The sequence below is a fragment of the Exophiala bonariae genome (assembly GCF_035927105.1).
Source record: "Exophiala bonariae strain CCFEE 5792 chromosome Unknown scaffold_15, whole genome shotgun sequence".
In the NCBI taxonomy this organism is placed as follows: Eukaryota; Fungi; Ascomycota; class Eurotiomycetes; order Chaetothyriales; family Herpotrichiellaceae; genus Exophiala; species Exophiala bonariae.
Window position 1 is genome coordinate 279,209 of NW_027042490.1, and position 19,484 is coordinate 298,692.

Genomic DNA, 19,484 nt, shown 5'->3' on the forward strand with positions numbered 1-19,484 from the left:
ATACCGTGGTGATGCAACGTGGGTACTATAGCAGACAGCCGAACAGGAGATTACTCGTAGGAGTGAACTGTACTCCACGATACTCCACGAGGTACGTAGTACAATTAGCAATATTCTAGATTTTGCCCGCCTGCCACGTGAGTCCATCCTGGTTTCATGTCTTGATGCGACAACTCAGGTGTCGGCGTCGTCAACCCGGCTCAAGTTGACTCTAGCTTTGTGGGGAAGCCGTTGGACTACTGGAAGGAACATGCGAGAGTTCACTCTCCCCGGGCGTTATATAAATCTCATCTCGCTCCCTCATCTTGTTGATCTGGTTCTTCAGCAGTGCTCACCAGTCTTTCCTCGCTATCCATCTTTCAAAACAGCCACTTCCTTTCGTTTCGCTGGTCGAACTTCTTGCTACTTGTACATCACATACACATCTCAACATATAACATACCCAACTGAACATTTAAGATGCATATCCCACTCACCGCAACACTCTTCACCGCCCTCTTCGGGCTTGCGACCATCTCACCTGTCTCGGCTGGAGCTGTCCTTGCTCGAGTGCCTCAGAACGGAAACCGACCCGTCCCCAGCGGAGCATGCTGCGTTGCCAACACTTCGTTAAAGCAAGACGCATGCACCGCTACCAACGGCGCGGCTGGCAGATGTGTGCCTGGAGGAAACAACTGTAAGGACCTTCAACAACCAGATATACCCCTTTCCCTTCAGACATGGAACAGTGACTAACGTGGGATCTGGCCCATTAGGCGGTGGAAGACTAAGCTGTGTGGCGACAGCAAACCTCGAATGTGATGCCAATGTTATTGAGCGAGGAAACACTCTTTGCCGAGCGAAAGCTCCAGGAGGTGGCTTGTTTGATGGAGCGAACATTATTCAAAGTCTGGCACAGGCGACGGTGAACTGATCTTTTGGGCGGAGGAAATCAAACAAACAAACAGAAGACAGTCGTCGGGACTTATTTCTACTCTATTCCCCAATCAGATTCACTTGTCACTAAATCATATTTCCACGTGCAATTTGTTTTGATACCAAGCTGCCGTCTTGGATATTCTTTTTAAAGTCTGGCGTCAAAGGAGCGCCAAAAATGCAAATTGATCCAAGTTGACAGCGAACCCGAATGGGATTTCTAGAAGCTATAGGTACCACAGGGATCAGTCATTGCGTGGCTCCGAAGCTCCTAGCAGCACGTAGACTGGAGAATGGGATGTGGAGCAGCAAAAAATGCCTTGATTGATTTTTCCGCCAGCAAAGACTTTCACCGAGCGGGAGTGGTTATGATGGCCCCGAAACCAAGGCACGCGGTCTGTATGGCATACTCGGAGCCGGAACATTTCCTGCCCGATGTTTATCTCTCGTCAAGACAGAGCACGATGAAGCAATGTTCTTGTCTGAGCATGAACAAACCGAGTTTGTCTCTGTGGAAGGCTTTGGCTCCTTGCTGCATGCATGTTTGGCTGTCAGAGACATGTGCTATAGGGGCGCAATCCTTCCACACCCGACCTCGTGGAACGATATACACTGTACTGTCCGTACCGTGTTGTTGAGAAGTGCGCAAAATCATCAAGCCTCCTTCCTGTTATCAAGCCGCAAAGCCATGTACGATAGTATTCAAAATATTCATAGTACTCGTTCATTCAGGCGTAGATCGGGGATCAGTTTTCTGGCAGATAAGTGATGAATTCATCCAACGCCTTGCCAGCCGGCACAATAGGCCAAACACTGCTATTTTGTTCCGTCATGACCTCCAGCACGGCGGGTCCCTTTGACGTTATTAGCCAGTCTAGCATGCGGTCGATGTCTTCTCGTTTGTCACACCGCTCGGCCTGAACGCCCAGGGCGCGCGAGGCACGCACAAAGTCCGGGTTCTTCTGACGGTTCTGGTTAAGGCGGCCGCCGAAATAGACTCGCTGTAGATCTGACACCATGCCCATCTGCTCGTTGTTAAACAGGAGGACTTTAACGTCGATACCGTCGCGCGCCGCCGTCGACAGCTCTGTCATAGTCATATTGAAGGACGCATCTCCGTCAATATCAATCACCAGGCACTCGGGACGAGCGAGCTTTGCGCCTATCGCCGCAGGGAGGCCGTAGCCCATAGTTCCTAGGCCGCCCGAGGTGATCATGGTACGAGGATGTCGCCATCGGAAATACTGGGCCGCCCACATCTGGTGCTGGCCCACTCCTGTCGAGATAAGTGTGCGGTCCTTGTACGAGTCCGTCATGTCGCTAAGTCGCTCAATCACCTCCTGTGTGCGGATAAGGTCGGGTTCAGGCGTTGTGGGCACCTTTTTGTATGCTGACAGCGGGTATCGCTGTTTCCACTCGGAAATCTGCTGCGACCAGGCCGGTCGACTGACTACTGGAGTAACCAGCGGACATAATTGAGCGAGACGAGTAGCGCAGTCCCCATAAATACTCTCTGTCACTTGGACAATCTTATTCACATTCTTGGGCGCGATGTCGAACTGCACAATGCCTCCTCTACCCTGGCTCGCTGCGAGGGTAGCTTGAGGGGCGAACTTGGTAACGTTTCCTGTAACGCGGTCGTCAAAGCGGGCCCCAAGGGCGAGAATCAAGTCGGCCTTTTGGATCGCATGGTTGGCGTATCCTGTCCCGTGAAGTCCAAACATGTGTAATGCTTTTGGGTCGTGCTCGTCAAATGCCCCGAGTCCTTGTAGAGATGTCGTTACCGGTATTGAGGTCCGGTCAGTGAAATCCTTGAGAATCGATGGGCCTTCGGGCAGCGCGAGCATCCCTTGGCCGACGTACAGTACGGGTCTTTGCGCCATGTTGACCAGGCGTGCCACTCTAGCAAGAGCTTCGCTGACATCTTCCTCCTTAGGTACTCCTGCTGCACTCCTTCCGAGTGGGGGATTCATGGGTAGCTTCCTTGTCGGGAGTGAGTCTTGAGAAGGTTGTTTCATGGTTCGTGGTAAGTAGATCAACACGGGACCTGGACGGCCGTGAGTGGCGATCTGAAACGCCTGGGTGATTCTTGTTGGAAGGTCTTCGACCGCTGACACTTCCACGTTCCATTTGGTACAGCTCTGCGTCAAGAAGAGCACATCGGTGTGTTCCTGGGCACTCGAGTCTGCCTGGCTCATCCACAAACCAGTGCATAGAACCACCATTGGCGTCCCATCACATAGTGCGTCCTGCATGGGAGTGACCATGTTGGTGATACTACTGCCAGTTCCTACGATGACCACACCCGGCTGGCCAGTCGCTCTAGCATAACCTTCGGCCATATGTCCCGTGGATTGTTCGTGCCGAGCAATAAACATCTTTGGGCATTTATGCTCAAATTGTGCAGGGTACTTGAGCACGGGTCCTGGAGCGGCACCAACTGCGAAACATCTTAGCATTTCGCCTCCTGCCATGCTTTGGCATGTTATACATACACACTTGTTTCACCCCATGGTACGGTAGTATGTCTTGGAATACGTATTGCATGGCATGTGGGCCGCTAGTCGTATTAACGGGTATTTCTTTGGTCGGCGATAGGTGTCGGGAATCGACCTTGAAACTTTGTGATAACTCATACTGTGCTTGCCCTCGGAGAGGCTGGAAACCCTTTGGATTCAGTATGGGGGGAGACTGTGAGATGGAGGTATCGGCATCGCTGGGTCGAAACTTTTGTTAATTTTTCAATTTCGAGTCATGTCGAGCGCATTCAATCATGCAAAAAGGAGAACCATACATACACTTGTAGTGCCGTGCCCAAGCTGTAGCTTCGGCGACCTGTGCAGGAGCCGTTGAACTGAATTTCTGGCGAGAGGCTACAATCTCGTGACGATCGCGATCTATGGTTGCAGTTTCTTTCTACCTGCACGGATTTGAGGCAACTGCGAAAGCTCGCCGCTATTCTCATGGTGAAGGCCGAATGTTTGAAATTATGTGCATTCAAGTTGTGGAGAGAACAATCGAAGTATTCAGATAAAGTTAGGTCGATATTGAGATGTCCCTGGCTCCCGATAACGGGCCGTCTCCTGCAATCACCAATATGTATCGAGAGATGATGACTGTTCAACGGTCAAGTGTATCGACGGTCAGGGCATGCTCAGGTCTCTACGTTGGCGTTGTTCATGACTCATATCCCCTTTCGTTCGGCATCTTCTTGAGCTGTGGGGGCCAGTGCTCCGAGGATAACCGTCTGCGCAAGATTAGAGTACCCAATAGTGCTGCAGAAACAGATTTCCTCTCCGCTGCTCGTCCCATGAGGATATCCTTGGTCGCCATGGAGCATGGTTCCCGACCTATCGGAGCGTCAGCTCTGCCGAGTCCGGAGTTGCGTCCGGGGAGACTTGAAGCCCTCCGAGGTGAGAGGAGAGTTGCTGAGGTTGGAGTCTGCATCATCTTGACCAAGAGCATAGAATTGAAACTCTTGATAGCTTATCTGGGCCTTAGCAATGCCGATAGGACAGCAGGAGTAACTTGCTGTATATTTTTAAAAAAGACAGCAAGGACAGACCTGTGAGAGAGAAATGATGTTCTTCGGGGAAATGTCTCCGTGATGATGTGGCATGTGTGGTCGCTTTAAGGAGAGCAAGGGCGGCATCACTCCGTATCCCGATTGGGGGAAGCCTCGCCACCACCTGAGGGCGGTAGGCTGGTGACAGACTCTCAATCGTTTTATACCTAGGTGTTCATATGTCGACATGTTCCATGAAACCGCCAAGGAAGAGCGAATTAGCGGACGATTTCTGCTTATCGCTACACTATAATATGGGCCGAGTGATAATCTGCAGGTTGTTGCCTGGAATGGAGGCAATACTTCGATTAGTTACCTTGGTAAATGCACGGGAAGCCCCTCCTGCTATGGTAACAATTTAAAAATGTATACACTATCGCGGTTTGGTGAGCGCCAGGCTGCCACGACTAAAGGACAAATTTCTAGCCAGTAGAAATTACATTTAATGGCGGCTGTCCCATTCTTACAGCGTGCGTGCGCCGATAATTCCCAGTTCTAATTAAGAATGCCACCCAATATGCATACAAATTTAACAATCATATGTGCATAAATCGCATTTGGAGCCAGCAAAATTGCACTGAAAAAATAGCCAGGCATGTTCGAGCATCAATTTTTCCCCCATAATTTCACTCCTCGTAACTATCCCGATTGCATCCCCTCACAGGGGCGTGAAGGAGCACGTTTCTTCGTTCTTTCCGGGCGTGATGTAACTGCAAGAGCCATCGGTGCATTAGTGCTCTTTGTAAACGACAACACCCGGGAGCTGCGTGACATGTTCGTCATATCCGGGTATTTCGTTGAATTCGCAAGAAGTGAAGACATCCCCCTCGAGTCCACCAGGCGTGGAGGGGGAATAGCTTTCGACGAAAGTGATTTCAGTCATCTCGTAGGACATGCGCTTATAGCCCGTATGCTCAGCGGAGTTGTCAGCCTGTCTTGGAGGGCTGACATTTGCGTTGGCTCTATTATCGTTGACGCTCCCTGGACACCCAGGCAGATCTTGTGAAATGTCCGTAAAAGGGATACTGATAAACGACGGACTCTGCCCGAGATGAGATTGTTCTGTACCTGGGGGAGAATATATAGATGTTGCCGGTAGCGATACGGCAACAGATTCATCCACCGCGACTTCTTTAGTGCGACTAGCCATTGATCTGCCTTTGGCGACGATGACGGAATCCCTAATGTGGCCTTTAGCCTTGGATCGGGTAGTGACTGGAAATGAGCTCCGCAACACAGGTTCTCCTTGGTTCAATTGGGTATTCTGTTCCGAGTTAGGGCCCGAGTAATGCCGATGAAAACGCTCAAGACTCGGAACAGAATGCCCAATTGAACCAAGGAGAACTGTTTGATTTTCGTTGGTTATCGTTTCTCGGGCTCGATATTCGTCGGTCTCGGGGCTGGTGGCGAAGGGGCTTGGCTGTAAACTACTTGCATGCATTTGGGTTGAGGGAGGTATGCCGGGATCCAATGATATTACGCTTGGTGAACTGCCCAGGACAGTCGTGGCTGGTGGAAGATGGGGTTGCATGCTCAATGGTGAAAGCGGGTTCCCAGTTGTGCCGATGCGATAAGCATAAGCTGCAAGCGCGTCCTCCAAGTTCAGGTAGGCATAAGACTCGTGGCATCGAACATCTGTCGCCAGCGTCTGACGTTCAAGCGTGAAGGCGAGGGCCTCGAAAATCTTGTCGTCCAGCTTTTGCCAGTCGCATAAATTCCAGTTGTACCGTGACATTGCGCGCCACAACTGCATCGATGCCATGGACAACGAACTCACCAGCTGTCCCCGTCCCCATCCCTTGACTGGGATATAGGAGTCTCGCTGCTTTACCACTTTGAGGTCTTGGTAGTGTACCGTCTCGTGTTCCTGCCACTCCCCACGGGTGTGGAAACAGCTCGAGCACACAGGACATCCCCATGCCTTTTTGCTTGGATACTCGTGTAATGCAGCCTTGGCAGCGGACTTGGGCAGATGGGTTTGGCATGGTGCAGTATCACTCCAGTTGCAATTTTCACCGCAGATCTCCGGATGCTTGTCTCGCAGGTGGTTGCGCAATGTTTCCCAGCGTGGAAACTGAAGTGGTTTGCGTTTTGGGCAGCTAGGACAGACATAGATGCCCCGACTTTCGCATGCCTCGGAACGATGTCTTGATAGGCTGCCCTTCGTGTCATACCACTTTTGACATCTGATACAGACATGTATTGTGTTCTCGGCTCCTATGCCACCAGCAGCAGTCGTTCCCGAGCGAGGAGAGTTATGGTTGAGTTGAAGTGGATGTGGCGAGGGCGCAGTGATCGGAAATGGAGAGGACGAATCATAGTGGAATTGGCTGGCGGTGTTCGAACCCAGAGGGAGCTGATCAGGGAGCATTTCATATGTTGTGCTGCTTCGCGAGTCAAACGAAATAGTTGAACCACGGGAGAATTGTGAGTATCCGGAGGTATGCTTCGAGCTTGACGAAGGCGGGTGGGTTTGCCCATATTTCAAATCTCTGCGACATTGCGAGACGAACGCCATGATCTCATCTTTTGAGCTCGAAGGACTGGTGAAATAGTCGTAGAGTTGTTCAATTTCCGTGTAGCCACAAGTCGGACTGATTTTGCGGAGCACATCAAGCGCCGGCTGACCAGAAGCACCAGGCTGCTGCCAGAATGAGGGCGGCATATTGTCTTTCTACCCCGCGGGGTGCGCGACGAGAGTAGCGTTATGCGTCGGACATATATGAGGAAAAGACCACACGGTAATCCGGGCGGAAAGGATTGACCATGAAGAATATGAAGAAGCGAAAAAACGACGTTTGCCAGACAAGCTGGAATTGTTCTCGAGCAAACAGATGACTGCCAACCAGCCAGGAGAAACGGTCAGAGAGACTTACCAGGACGACGCCCGATAAACGGGAAGCTTCTACGCACAACCATGTGAGGCTGAGGGGCACTCAGTGGTGGCATTCCACGGCTTGCGCAGCCAGCACATCGAACTTAGAAAAGAGGATTAGCCTTCACACCGGCGGGAGATTGCGATCTTCCCCCGCGGCATAGCGGGCCCTACAAGGCAGGCTGACGGCATCTCTCTCACGTGCGAAGCAGTCGCGAAGGTACCATTTCATTCCACCATTGCAAAATGATCAGACGAAAGCATTTGGTTGTTCATATTTAGCCAACATAATCTGCATCACGATTGCTATCCTGAGTGCAGGGTCGTGTCCACAAGGGCTGATCCTGTACCATGGTAAGTGGGGGTTGGCTGACTACGGCTTCGGCTGGTGGGCTTGTGGGATAGAGCCTACTGGGATGCCGTGGGCGAATTAGCGCCGCTCTTGGGTTCACCCCTGCTCCAGATCGGTTTTGGTGCCAAAGGATGATGTCTGGTGAGCAAGCATGTTTCGAAACTCAGAGGGACTACAGCTGTTCATCTGCCCTTGGATGTTGCCTTCGCCAGGAGCTTTGCCATGGGCATCAGGAGGCCATCATCATGTAGCCCATCGATGGCCTATATATCTCTGCCCACTATTGTGAGAAGGGATGTATATTATTCCAGCTCGTCTCTTCTCGAACCAACCACGCATACACAAACTATACAGAGACGGCGCAGTGAAGAAACCTTGAACAAATCCCAAGGCCTAAACGACGTGAGTTAAAACTATCATCTCCGCACTACGCCCTGAGTGACTTGCAATTGTCGGCCACAAGGCTACCATGCCAGGAGAGCAGTATGATCGACAACCCAAAACCGATTGCAATGCAGCCATTTCCGGCACGACCCGCAGCGTGAATCCCACTAAAACCTACACGTTGGACCGATGGTTGCAGCAAGCCGCATGGGAGGAAGCTTGGAGGCCCGGGAACGCGGGTGGTAGTGGACACCACGTGAACGAGCAACCCAAGTCGAGATTGTAACTGGCCATTGAACAGAAAATTATGCATGATGTGGACTTGGATATATGGGTCTCTGTAACCTTTTGATGTGCGACTATGAGGAGAGGTAGAACTTACAGGGAACGGAAGGAGGAAGCGGTTTGGGAGAACAGCTTGATCCTTGGAAGCGAGATGTTGGGGACACCTGGACTTATGTCGCAATGCTGCGTCCCTATAGCTGCTCTAACTAGAGCGGCTGGAACAGTTTATGAATTGAAGGAGAAACCTTTTCCTTTGCGTGGCCTGTTAATCGGACTTTCCCAAGAAGTGATACCTGGGACTGTTTGTCACGCTAGGACAGGATTCCTGGAAGCAAGGAGGCCTTGGAGTCGGTCTTGCGCTGGGCACACCGCTCCAAGCTCAGTGCTGTCCTGGGCCTTTTGTCCTGGGACGGTAGGCCATCAAGGCCGAAATTTTGCCCAGGTTCAGAGGGGTCATAGGGCGTCCGGTCCTGTGCCCAAACTCTGCCTATGACTAAAGTTGCCCTCGCCCAGTAGGTGTCCTCAAACCTGTGGCCTACCACCAAATCTAGCTCTGGGACTGCCCTCCTAGTCATCGGCGGAAGTTGGGACCCCCATTGATTGATTGATTGATCGTTTCATAATCTGTGCCAGCCGACCTATCCCACGGGTTGGTCTTGGCAATCACCCCGACTCGTTCGCACCCAGGGTGAGTGCAGGGCGGCATCACCTCCAACCCGATCTGGGGTGACATGCGAGCTGTTTTCCCAAACCTTGGCATTTGCAACACCTTAAAAAAATCTTGACTCCAATTTGTTCCTTGAGAACTCCAACCCTCTTCGCATCGCTCTCGCGTGGACAACTTGATATGGATTCAAGACAGTGCGGAAAGATGTCATCTATTCCGCGAATGGCGTGTCTTTAAGCCTTCATATGGTGAGTTCACGCAAAGCAGTCCATCTCCATTGCATGATGAACATTATACAATCCAACTCCGAGACATTTCTCTGAGGACATAATTTACTCTAGAATTACACTGACAAGCACTTCCCCTTACACTACGGTCATCGCTGTGAAATGATAACGCTGACCTCAAACAAGATTTCTGTAGATGTCGTCAAATTCTCCCTGCTGTGGCGCTTGCACCTTTGGCCCCCAAAATTTCATGAAAAGGTATGGATCACCGATCACCATCTCTTCATTCTCCTCTTCTGTGATGACTCTACGACACGAAAGGCATTCCTCAGACTTAATTCTCCATGTGGAAACTGTCAACTATAAGTTTCAGCCTTGTCTGATCCAGTACAATACCAGCATTCTCTTCCGAGCAGCAATTGTTGAATCTCCCACTAACATTGTCCTCGATTAGGTACTTCTTCCAACATTTTCCCTCGATTTCTTTCCCTTCCATGACGAATACTTGACGAACGGGCGGACAGACTGCGTGCATATCGCCCTGTATCTTAAAAAGCAGGACGTACAAATCCTGTGGATGCATGGGAGATATGACACTTGTTGAGAACTCGTCAGCTGATTGATTGGAATTCTGGGAATTATCTGAACAATTTGCGCTGATAATCTTGGACGAATGTGCTAACGACGTCTCGTGCAGGTAACTGCATACTCCCCCACAATTCTTCCTGTTGCAGCATCTTATGATGAACACTATTCACACTGTTTGAACCGAGTCCACGACTTGGGTATGAACGTATACACTGAAAATTCTGATTTAATGAGGTTTGTTTTCTCGTCCCATCTCGATATCACCGCTGACCGTCTGCTAATAGCCTGATTAGATGCTTCCTTCTCCTACCACGAGCATTGAGAAACAATCGAGAATGTGACTGACTCTTTTGTTCACAGGTACTGTTCTGCTACATTCGTGAACTCTCGCCTTTGAAGACATGGTAAGTCCGCTCTCTGACCCTTTCCTGCTTTGTTATGATGAACTCTTGTATTCGCTGTGTTCTTGCTGAATTTCTATGTCGAATATACATCACCTTGGAGAACTGACAACGACTGCTCCTTACTTCTTTTATGTTCTGCAAACGAGTATCCGTTCATTGCTGACTATTGTCAGTGTCTAGTGATACCCAACTGTAGCATGTGCACTTGACGCTCAGTTCAAGCAGAGATGATGGCTTGATAGATTAGATAGACAATGTTCAAGTCAATTTTCATAACACCTGTTGCAAATAAGTCCGACAACTATAAGGAAGCGCACGCGCCTAAATCCCTAGGGCCGACTGTTGCTCGCATTTGAGTTGTACTTGTAAAGCGCGAACCATTGCTCACGTGAGAGAAATGAGGTGGAACCACTTTGTAACTCCAATTCAAATCGAACCTGCGGAGTCAAAGAACTTTGCCGAACCCTTCGCGTCAGCAACCTTCTGTCGTCTGCTCATCACCCTTGAAAGATCAAGTATAACTACCAAGACCAGGTTTCCATACAAGCCGAGGCTCAGAGCCGCTCGAAAAGTGATCTCGCAGATCCCCGGCCTTCGACAGCAGGAATGTCCGGATTTGGAGCTCCTGGTGGCCGCGCCGCCAACATCAAGCCATCACCACCAGAGCGAGGCTCCTTCCCACTCGACCATGACGCCGAATGCAAATACATCATCTCCTCTTACCTGCGCTGTCTTCGTCGGCAGAATCCACCCGGCAGAAACACAGACGAGTGCAGATTGTTTGCGAAGGAATACCTGAATTGTCGAATGGAGAAGGGATTGATGGCCAAAGATGAATGGGGGAACTTGGGTCTGGAAGGACTACACCAGGACCAAGCGGCGGGTGAAGTGGACAAGAAGAAGAGCTGAATGAGCTGTGCGATGCAGTTTACCTATTACTGAGACATTCTGGCAGCTGAACGCCACCTGCTCAGGGCTTTCCTGGCGACAGACGCAATGCCCGTGTGTCGTGGAGCCGCTATAAGACCAGACCTCATATGCTACTTCCTGGTGGGGCATGACCTGGCGTCGCATGGACAACGTGTCCACCAGCATGGCCTTCTTCCAGGGGAGAGTTCGGAGACCAAAACTATTTGGCTGCTAAGCCATTCCTTACTTTGATACTCGATGTGGGATGATTGTCCTCCCTCTGGCAAGCACGGAGCTGCTGCGATTGACCCGGGAGAGATTCTGAAGGCCACCAGAGTGGCTATAACAACGACCGCGGCATCTGAGCGTGCCGAGTGACCAGCACTTCGTAACGAGTCTCCTGTTCAGGGAAGGGTGTGCTATCCTGTGGGAAAGAAGGAAGGCATTCTTGGACCAAGATTGGCTCTTACACTAGCAGGAACACGGTCATAGGGAGTGGTCACCTCGATGAATCTCTACTATTGTCGTCTTCCAACATATGCCTTGGACATCTGCTTGGAGCCAGGCTCTAATTTGTACCAATATCAAGCAAAATGTATAATACCATGTTCTGTATTTCACCATGCAGTAAACCATGACCCCCGGCCGTTACCTTTTTATCATTAGCCTTTCATTTGCGTAGCACACTCCTGCCTGACTCGTACCTGCGATTCTCTATAGCAGTATTGCATACGAGATACGTTTGGGAAGGTCAGGAGTCAAGAACGAAAGCGTCAAGGGCCAAGGCATCCAGCGGAACGGCCCATGGCTGGGATATGCGTGTTTCGGCCCTTGATCCGTACTCCGTAGGCCAACGCCTGCAAGACATATCCAAGCCCAACGGGTTTTTCACGCTGCTGAGAACTGCCCGTCTTAAGGCTTAGCTAGACATCTCGCCCATGATTCATCCCCGACTTTCATCAAACATACTACAATCATTAAGAATTCCCCGTAAGACGTGATTACAAAGGTATTTCAGTGTGGCAATTCGCGGCGAATATCTTACCAATTGCCACTAACCGCCCCCAGAGTTACATGCCATCCCCTCGGCAGGTCTGCGGTTCTGTATCGCGATGGACGCCCGCTAAAGCAGGCGAACGACCACTCAACAACGCCGAGGAGATCGAGCGACTCCGGTTAGCCTTTTCAGGAAATGACTTCGACAATTGTAAAGCCCCTGTTGGGGGGTGCGTGTCGCTAATTTTAATGACACTTGGGTTTCTGGTTCACGCTAATGGCCATCAGAGTTTGGGCTTCCAGGGAAGAGCTTCTGGGCTTCCTGGGGCTGCGACAGCGGCACGGGGTCGAAGGAGTTTTTGAGGGCAATGTTGGGTACAGCTTTGCCTCGCTGTGTCACCATTCGCAGGTGCGACGACAAATTGAGGCTTTTAGAATGCACATTATCGATGTGCATCGTCGTGCAATATCGATTCAAGCACTGTGGCAGATGGGGGCCGCAGCTAGAGGCTGGCGGTATTGATCCCGCGTACACGCCTTGCGCCACGGACAGAGCCTCCTGGTAAGGCCTCCTGCATGATTACTACTCTTTCTGAAACCCACCACGACGACCAATTTAGGTATCGTGCAACATTGGTGTTTAACACAGTTTACATGGTATATCGGCACATGCACGGGTCAGGAAGCCAGACCATGGCTGCCTTCATATATGAGCCGCCTGGTATCCACCCAGTTCAATTTCTGTTCTGTCGCCCTAGCTGTATGCTGGATCAGCACCGTTTGTGCTGTAAGCACTTGCAGTTTTAGTTTAATCCTCAGGCTTCTGGATAACCTCAGTTGTGGTAATGGCGAACGACCAGCCTCAGTCCTACCTGCCACTATCGGCTGCAGATGACTCTCCTCATGATCAAGTAACAAATGGCGTCATTCATTCAACGCCCATTGACGAACCCATCTCTCCTTTGGAGCCAACGAATAATGCTGAAACAATACCGCGTCGAACGACTCAACGTTTGTCTTTCTCCGCGCTTGGGCAATAGTTCAGGTATCTAACTATGATGACCAGGTACAAACACCCAACTCACCGATGTCTCTGAAACATTTGAAGCGGCGAGGAGGCATTCGTCACTCAGTGTGTTTGCTCAGCGATTTCATGGATCCGTGGACCCGTCATTACACAGTCTGATAGAGAAGGACGGATCCACTCACAAGACGTCGCGAGAGTATCGCTATAACAAGCAGCGCAAACGATTACTACGATTGACTATAGGGGAGTGGTTCAACTCACTCCTTCTGTGCATTACATATTTCGGAATTCTCTGGGCTTATTCCAAAATGGAATTAATCGACAAACCGCAGCGAAGAATTTTCAACTCTTTGACAACCGGAAATTCTCTTCTCCTCGGTGTCAATTTGGCCGCATCACTGAGAAGCTATGCGAAGTTGCTGAGATGGAGGATGCTGGCCATGTCTTATCGGCCCCTCGAAACATTTGATCTTGTCATGGGCTGTGATAGCTTGATCAATGTCATATCACTCTTGCGCAAGGCGAAGAACAGCAGGAATAAGTGGCTACCATCAAGAACACAACTGTTGTGTCTGTTGTGGCTGCTAATTCATCTTGCGATTACGATTCTGGTTGGCATTATTGGCCTGAACTACAATCTCGAAACATCGACGGATTATGTGGTTCTGACCAAAGGGACAGTATCCATTCTCGATTTGGATGCATTAGCTACTGACAACTATCTTATGGATCTCGCCACGGTTCAAAGCTGGGGTGTTCGCGGGACGGTGACGACTCCGTTGGACTGGGACGCAGAATTGGAGTACACGCAATCATACTTTTCCACGTATGATGGACACACATTTTATTACTTTCAAGATCTAAACGCGAATGACGGCACCACGGGCCATGTTACGAGTCGCTACATTGAATCCTATGCATATTGTCATGGCTATCGTGTGACGGAAGGTCAATATGGTAACATGTCCTATGTTGTTTATCACGATGGTGACAAGGACGTCAATCAGACAATCCCAGCACAGCCTGGCCCTGGAGGTCTGCTCGCCATATCAATGTTCAATTCCACCTGTGGAGCGCGCTGCACGGACATCAATGCGTTTCAGGCAGAATCCCTGCCAACCACACAACTCGACGATTCCGACGGTTTCGATCTCTACGAAGCCAGGTTTTTTGTCTGTAACAACACGGTTCCAGAGATTGGAGATGATACCGAGAGTGTACAGCCGGATTACGCTGTATCCGATTTGACTGCAAGGATGCTCGCTGGGATGCTTGGCTGGAGCTCTGCTGTTCCGTCTGCAGACGGCAAGTCTCTTTACATGACCTATACCAACAATTCAGAAACCGGCTTTCTGCGGACACCCAATTCCACGCATGTGGCAAATCTGATCTCGAGTTTCACAATGGGGGGAGTGGCATTCATGGACGACTCGTTCGCGATGAGCCGCAAATACGTGACAAGTACCGATCGACCCATTGCCGCTCAATATCTGCATGTCACTTGGAGATTTGCAGGTTCGATTCTAGCCGTCATTCCTTTTATCCATTTCTGGACACTGATAGCCGTCATCTACTGGGCAAACCGCGCAATCATCAAAGACGACAGCCATCTTGCCATTGCCAAGGTGTATCATACTCTTCTGAGGGGACTTGGCGATAGTGGCTGCCTTTTGCAGGGCGATGATATTGTACGCGTACTGGCGAACCCAATGGTCAAGTATGGTGCGACGAACAGTCGAGTAGATGGTGGATACCTCCATGTTGACGTCTTACAACGAGGAGCCGAGGACATCCATCCGATGGATGGTCCATTTCGGGAAGGGTGGTATGATGGAAATGGAAAGGGTCAGGAACGCAATCATAGAACAGACCCGGCGGGATCACTGCACCGCCGCTATAGGGATGTCGACGCCAGAGACTATTTTTAAATGTTCGAATGAATTTATCGCTCAACCTTACATCTCATCGATTTGAAACAAACGCACAGAGTGGTAAATCAGGATTCTTCAAGCCCAGTCCAGCTCAGCAAGTATGAATTGAGACAAGTTGGCCCCCGAGGAAGGACTCCAATGCTACCACTTCTGTCTACAAATCCCCCCTCCTATCATCTTGCACCAGTGACTCCTTTAGGGTAAGAAAGTGTGCTTGTCTTCTGCTGCGAACCGTTGCCAGCAGGCACCGATTGCGAAGATGAGTGCGCATTCTTGACAGGGCGCAGCATATCTTGAGGATCCCCGGCCGTTTCAAGGTATCTGCCCAAATAGAGCCAATACTGTGGTATCAGTGTTAACATCAATCACAGCACAGAGAACACGAAGACAGACCTCATTTAAGACTTCCTGGGTACTGGGAGGAGCTTCGTGGTTATTATGAAAGGATGCCATCACTGAATCGCTTTGTTCCATTCTGGATTCAGATGAGCCAGAACCTGAATGCTGTGCAGAATTGCGGAGGGCGCCTTTGGCTTGGCCGTGATTAGATGGGTCCATCGAGGCAATAGGCTCCTGAGATGTGGGAGAGATTACGCGAGAAGGTGTGACCGGGGTATCTGGGGATTGATCGAAGATGTGGTGTGCTGCTCCTGTCTCCTCTTTGACAGAAATGTAGTCTTGGAACAGCAGATGGTCGGGTCCCGTCTTCATGTGATGAGCTTCATAGGAGGGTAGCATACTTTAAGTACCTCTTTTTGAGGGAATCAAGACCAGGTCTTGCAACAAGTCCGGCATCACTCCCCGAAGCGCGAACGGAAATGAAATGCACCCTTGGGAGACAAAGACACCTAGAGCCACTCATCGTCTTTCACATTTTGGTTGCAGACGATCTCGATGCTCGAGGTCTCGCCGGGCTCTGTGCAGAACCACCAGAGAAAGTGGAAGGTACAACCTACCTCTTTGGGTATATGATTGTGGTCTTGGTTGCTGTGGTTTTGACATCAAATCAAATAAGGCAGGGGCTTCACAGCTCGCCGTTGGTGCAAACTCCATAAGTGGACAGGGCTCTGCGTCATCATGGGTATCTTTTTGCCAATGTCTCGATCTCGTTTCGTGGCATCAGCCCCGGTCAGCTTCATTACCGATCATCACACAAACTTGAAGCCAGAAATGATTGGGCTTCATCCGGGCTTTCAACTGTCGGTCAAGGGACAAGACATAAAATGCCATGGCACGCGACTCAAGTCCTTGGCCAGTCTCCAGCCGAGGCCAGGTAAGTATCGAGAGCAAGGACGAGCCTCAAACTATGGAGGCTCTGCACAATGCGAATCGTTCGACGTGAAATTGTCATAAAACTCTAATTGCTGGCCCGTCATCGATCTGGCAATAATGAGACTTACTTAAGTCTCTACGAAATAAGTATTCACGGCCGTTATGGTGGTTGACACTCAGCAGTTATGTAATGCACCTGACGTGGCTCTTTCCTAAGTTGGCATCTGCATCGTTCTTTTCTCGGCATCGTGGGTACCGGTGGCCAATCCTGTCCTTGATGATCCTGGTAGAGAACCCAGCCAGGTAGGCACTTCGTAAGAGATAACCTAGGAAGGAAAGAGTCCCTATTCAAAGACTTGGTGACTACGAGGTACTTTAGTGCTAGGTACCTCTTGCCATTGGAGATATCCTGAGTACGTCAATGTTCATGAAACGTTTTTTTGTTAAGGCTGATTTAAACTTAAGCTTAAGGCCCAGGCCCGGAGATTGTCCGCCCGAGGAGCTCGCCTTAGTACACCTACCAATTTCGACCTAACCTCATCTTCAGATCTTTCCTTCTCGCCACTGGCACGCGCTTCGAGCTTCACCCAAAGCTCGGCCGTAGGTAACTTCCTTTCATCTGCATATCAGTGTTCGTACCTCGGCGGTCGACATCTACCGGAAACTTAGATCCTGTCTGTGACGAGAATCGTTGAATGGGCGTGAAACGTCTCCGGCTATATCACGCCAATCATCAAGATCTTGAACTCCCTCGCAACCTTGCACATGTCACGACATCCCGGCTGTCATGCGGTTAGCACATATACATTTCAATGGGTCGATATCATATACCCGCTCGCTAGCTTTGCAAAACGCCCTTCTAGAAAGACATTTCGCGCACAAGGACTTCCTCCGTAGGAACCCGAAGAGGCTCGAGGACGAGAACACTGGTGGAGTTGCTCAGAAATCGCCGGCGACATCCCACGATACGGGAACATCAGGCAATGGCGCTCGAGCAGAAGCCCAGGAGACGACACCTCCAGATCCCACGCTGATCACTTTCTCCACCACACCCACCTACACCGTAGGGCGACGACACCTCCAGACGAATCCCATCTCCGACACACAGCAATCATTTCTATCCGCGTCCGGGGCAGCAACGTTCCATGCATCCCCACGCGGCGGACTTCTCACCTACCACGCACCAGGTCAATTGACCGGGTACGTGGTAGGAGATCTTCGACGATTCGGGATCACGCCGCGGTGCTGGGTGCGACTACTTGAGAACAGCGTAATGCGGACGTGTGCAGCGTTTGGCGTGGAGAACACCACGCGCACCGATGACCCCGGTGTTTGGATCAGGGACAGTGATCGTAAGATATGTGCTATCGGGGTCCAAGTGTCGAGGGGTGTTACGAGCCATGGGGTCGGGTTGAACGTGTTTGATCATGTTATTCCTGTTGATGTTACAGAAAGATATGCTTTTACCAAGGCCCAGGTGGCTTCGCCGTCATACGACCCTGCCACTCGAGGCTATCTCTCCTGGGGATTCAGTCGCATTGTGGCTTGTGGACTGGAGGGGAAAAGTGTCACTTGGATGGACCGGGAGCGCTCAACCAAACCGGGACCTCTCGCGGAAGTTGTAGAGGAGGTTGTTCACAGGTCGAAGCTGATGTCTCTGGTTGGAGATGTTTTCGCCAAGGAGATCTCGCAGAGCATCAATAAGATGAAGGGAGCTGGGAAGGAGGAAATTGAAAGCGTGTACCGGCTCGAAGACCCGGAATCCTGATGGACGAATTCATCCACGAGCAATCTGGACAGGTCATGTCTCTCAGCTATAGAACAGTGCATCAACCAAAGACCAATAAGGCCCACGGCCAGCATGGACCACGGACGAAGCAGATGTGGATTACGGTAAGGCTATCACCCAATCCTCGACCGAAGCACGCATGCAAGACAGATGCATGATCCTGAACACGTGGCCTGATGGGCTCCAAGGTCCCTCTCGAAAAAGTCTCGACCAATGGACCATACTGAATCAAATATCGATAAAGGCTGCATTCGTGCAAGGCCCCTACATCCGCATCCATGCACGACCGCAGCACAATGGTTCCTGTGACAAGGGAAACCATCCAACAGAGAGGAATAAACAAGTCAACCTTGTTCCAACCCACACTCATGCAGAACAGTCATACGGTACCGAACTTTTTGCCTATTCGGACGCAGCGGCCCTTGAATGGAAACGAACAAGCAGAACGCGACCACTCGTATGTTGCGTGGTCTAGCCCGGAAGTATTTTCTGGGCCGGATTCAAGTTCCAGGCTTTCCCCCACTACGTATCATATCCAACTACCGCACCTCAATACTAACCAGATTACCGAGGATCAGGATCATCTACGCATCACGGATAATTTGGAACAAACACACTTGACATTATATTCGCCGTCGATATTGCCGAGACACGAACGGGTACAGGTCGAGCCGATGCCAGCAAGCCACGATAATCTAGCAGGTCACGATTGTCTGAAGGATGAGCAGCGCGATCCTGCCTCATATACCACAGAATCGATCTGATATTCGTCGTGTGCACTTTCCGGAGAAAAAAGGAAAGATACGGGCAAATCTCATCAGAGAGGGAGTCTTGAGACAAAAGGCTTGTACAGAAAACGAAAAGAAAACTCGATCTCCATGGCCCGCTACATCTCAATCTCCAATGCACACATGCAATGCAATGCAGACTGGCCGTACTACTGATCACGGAGAGGTGATAGACATGACCGCCGCCACTCTTGGCAACAGTAATATCATCTTGAAACCCCGTCCGGTGGAGCGCAAAGGGAGTGTAGGGTCGGGTCAGTGGAGCAGCAGACTGGGAAATTGAAGCCGTGGAGTTTTGTCAGAGGTCAAAAGGCAGGAAGACGTGTTCAATCTCCTGTCTTCCATTGGCAATTCAACATAGCACCAGCAATCGCAAACCCATGACAACACCTCCATGGACGAGGAGTAGAAGATCGTTGCGGTTGCACTAGGTAGGGCAAAGAGGTGGGCTTGAATCTCGTCGCTGTCCATGGCGTCTACTTGTCTAGATAGAGGGGGGAGCGAGCAGCA

General features: G+C 50.6%; 6 protein-coding genes across 6 annotated transcripts; 3 read left to right on the forward strand and 3 right to left on the reverse strand.

The window, feature by feature from the left end:
- Positions 1-1,661: 1,661 nt before the first annotated feature.
- On the reverse strand, positions 1,662-3,389 carry LTR84_003074 (uncharacterized protein; the record flags this gene model as incomplete). The annotated part of the gene is made up of 1 exon (XM_064846669.1): positions 1,662-3,389. The coding sequence occupies one exon, from the start codon at positions 3,387-3,389 to the stop codon at positions 1,662-1,664; it is 1,728 nt and encodes a 575-aa protein (XP_064705649.1).
- Positions 3,390-5,210: 1,821 nt separating this feature from the next.
- On the reverse strand, positions 5,211-7,145 carry LTR84_003075 (uncharacterized protein; the record flags this gene model as incomplete). The annotated part of the gene is made up of 1 exon (XM_064846670.1): positions 5,211-7,145. One exon carries the CDS (start codon positions 7,143-7,145, stop codon positions 5,211-5,213), a length of 1,935 nt encoding a protein of 644 aa, XP_064705650.1.
- A 3,114-nt stretch (positions 7,146-10,259) lies between these two features.
- COX19 (Cytochrome c oxidase assembly protein cox19) lies at positions 10,260-11,171 on the forward strand (the record flags this gene model as incomplete). Its single annotated transcript, XM_064846671.1, has 2 exons — positions 10,260-10,262; positions 10,797-11,171. 2 exons carry the CDS (start codon positions 10,260-10,262, stop codon positions 11,169-11,171), a joined length of 378 nt encoding a protein of 125 aa, XP_064705651.1.
- A 1,841-nt stretch (positions 11,172-13,012) lies between these two features.
- On the forward strand, positions 13,013-15,122 carry LTR84_003077 (uncharacterized protein; the record flags this gene model as incomplete). Its single annotated transcript, XM_064846672.1, has 2 exons — positions 13,013-13,178; positions 13,234-15,122. 2 exons carry the CDS (start codon positions 13,013-13,015, stop codon positions 15,120-15,122), a joined length of 2,055 nt encoding a protein of 684 aa, XP_064705652.1.
- A 176-nt stretch (positions 15,123-15,298) lies between these two features.
- On the reverse strand, positions 15,299-15,863 carry LTR84_003078 (uncharacterized protein; the record flags this gene model as incomplete). Its single annotated transcript, XM_064846673.1, has 2 exons — positions 15,299-15,466; positions 15,519-15,863. The coding sequence occupies 2 exons, from the start codon at positions 15,861-15,863 to the stop codon at positions 15,299-15,301; spliced, it is 513 nt and encodes a 170-aa protein (XP_064705653.1).
- A 1,321-nt stretch (positions 15,864-17,184) lies between these two features.
- On the forward strand, positions 17,185-18,165 carry LTR84_003079 (uncharacterized protein; the record flags this gene model as incomplete). The annotated part of the gene is made up of 1 exon (XM_064846674.1): positions 17,185-18,165. One exon carries the CDS (start codon positions 17,185-17,187, stop codon positions 18,163-18,165), a length of 981 nt encoding a protein of 326 aa, XP_064705654.1.
- Positions 18,166-19,484: the final 1,319 nt, after the last annotated feature.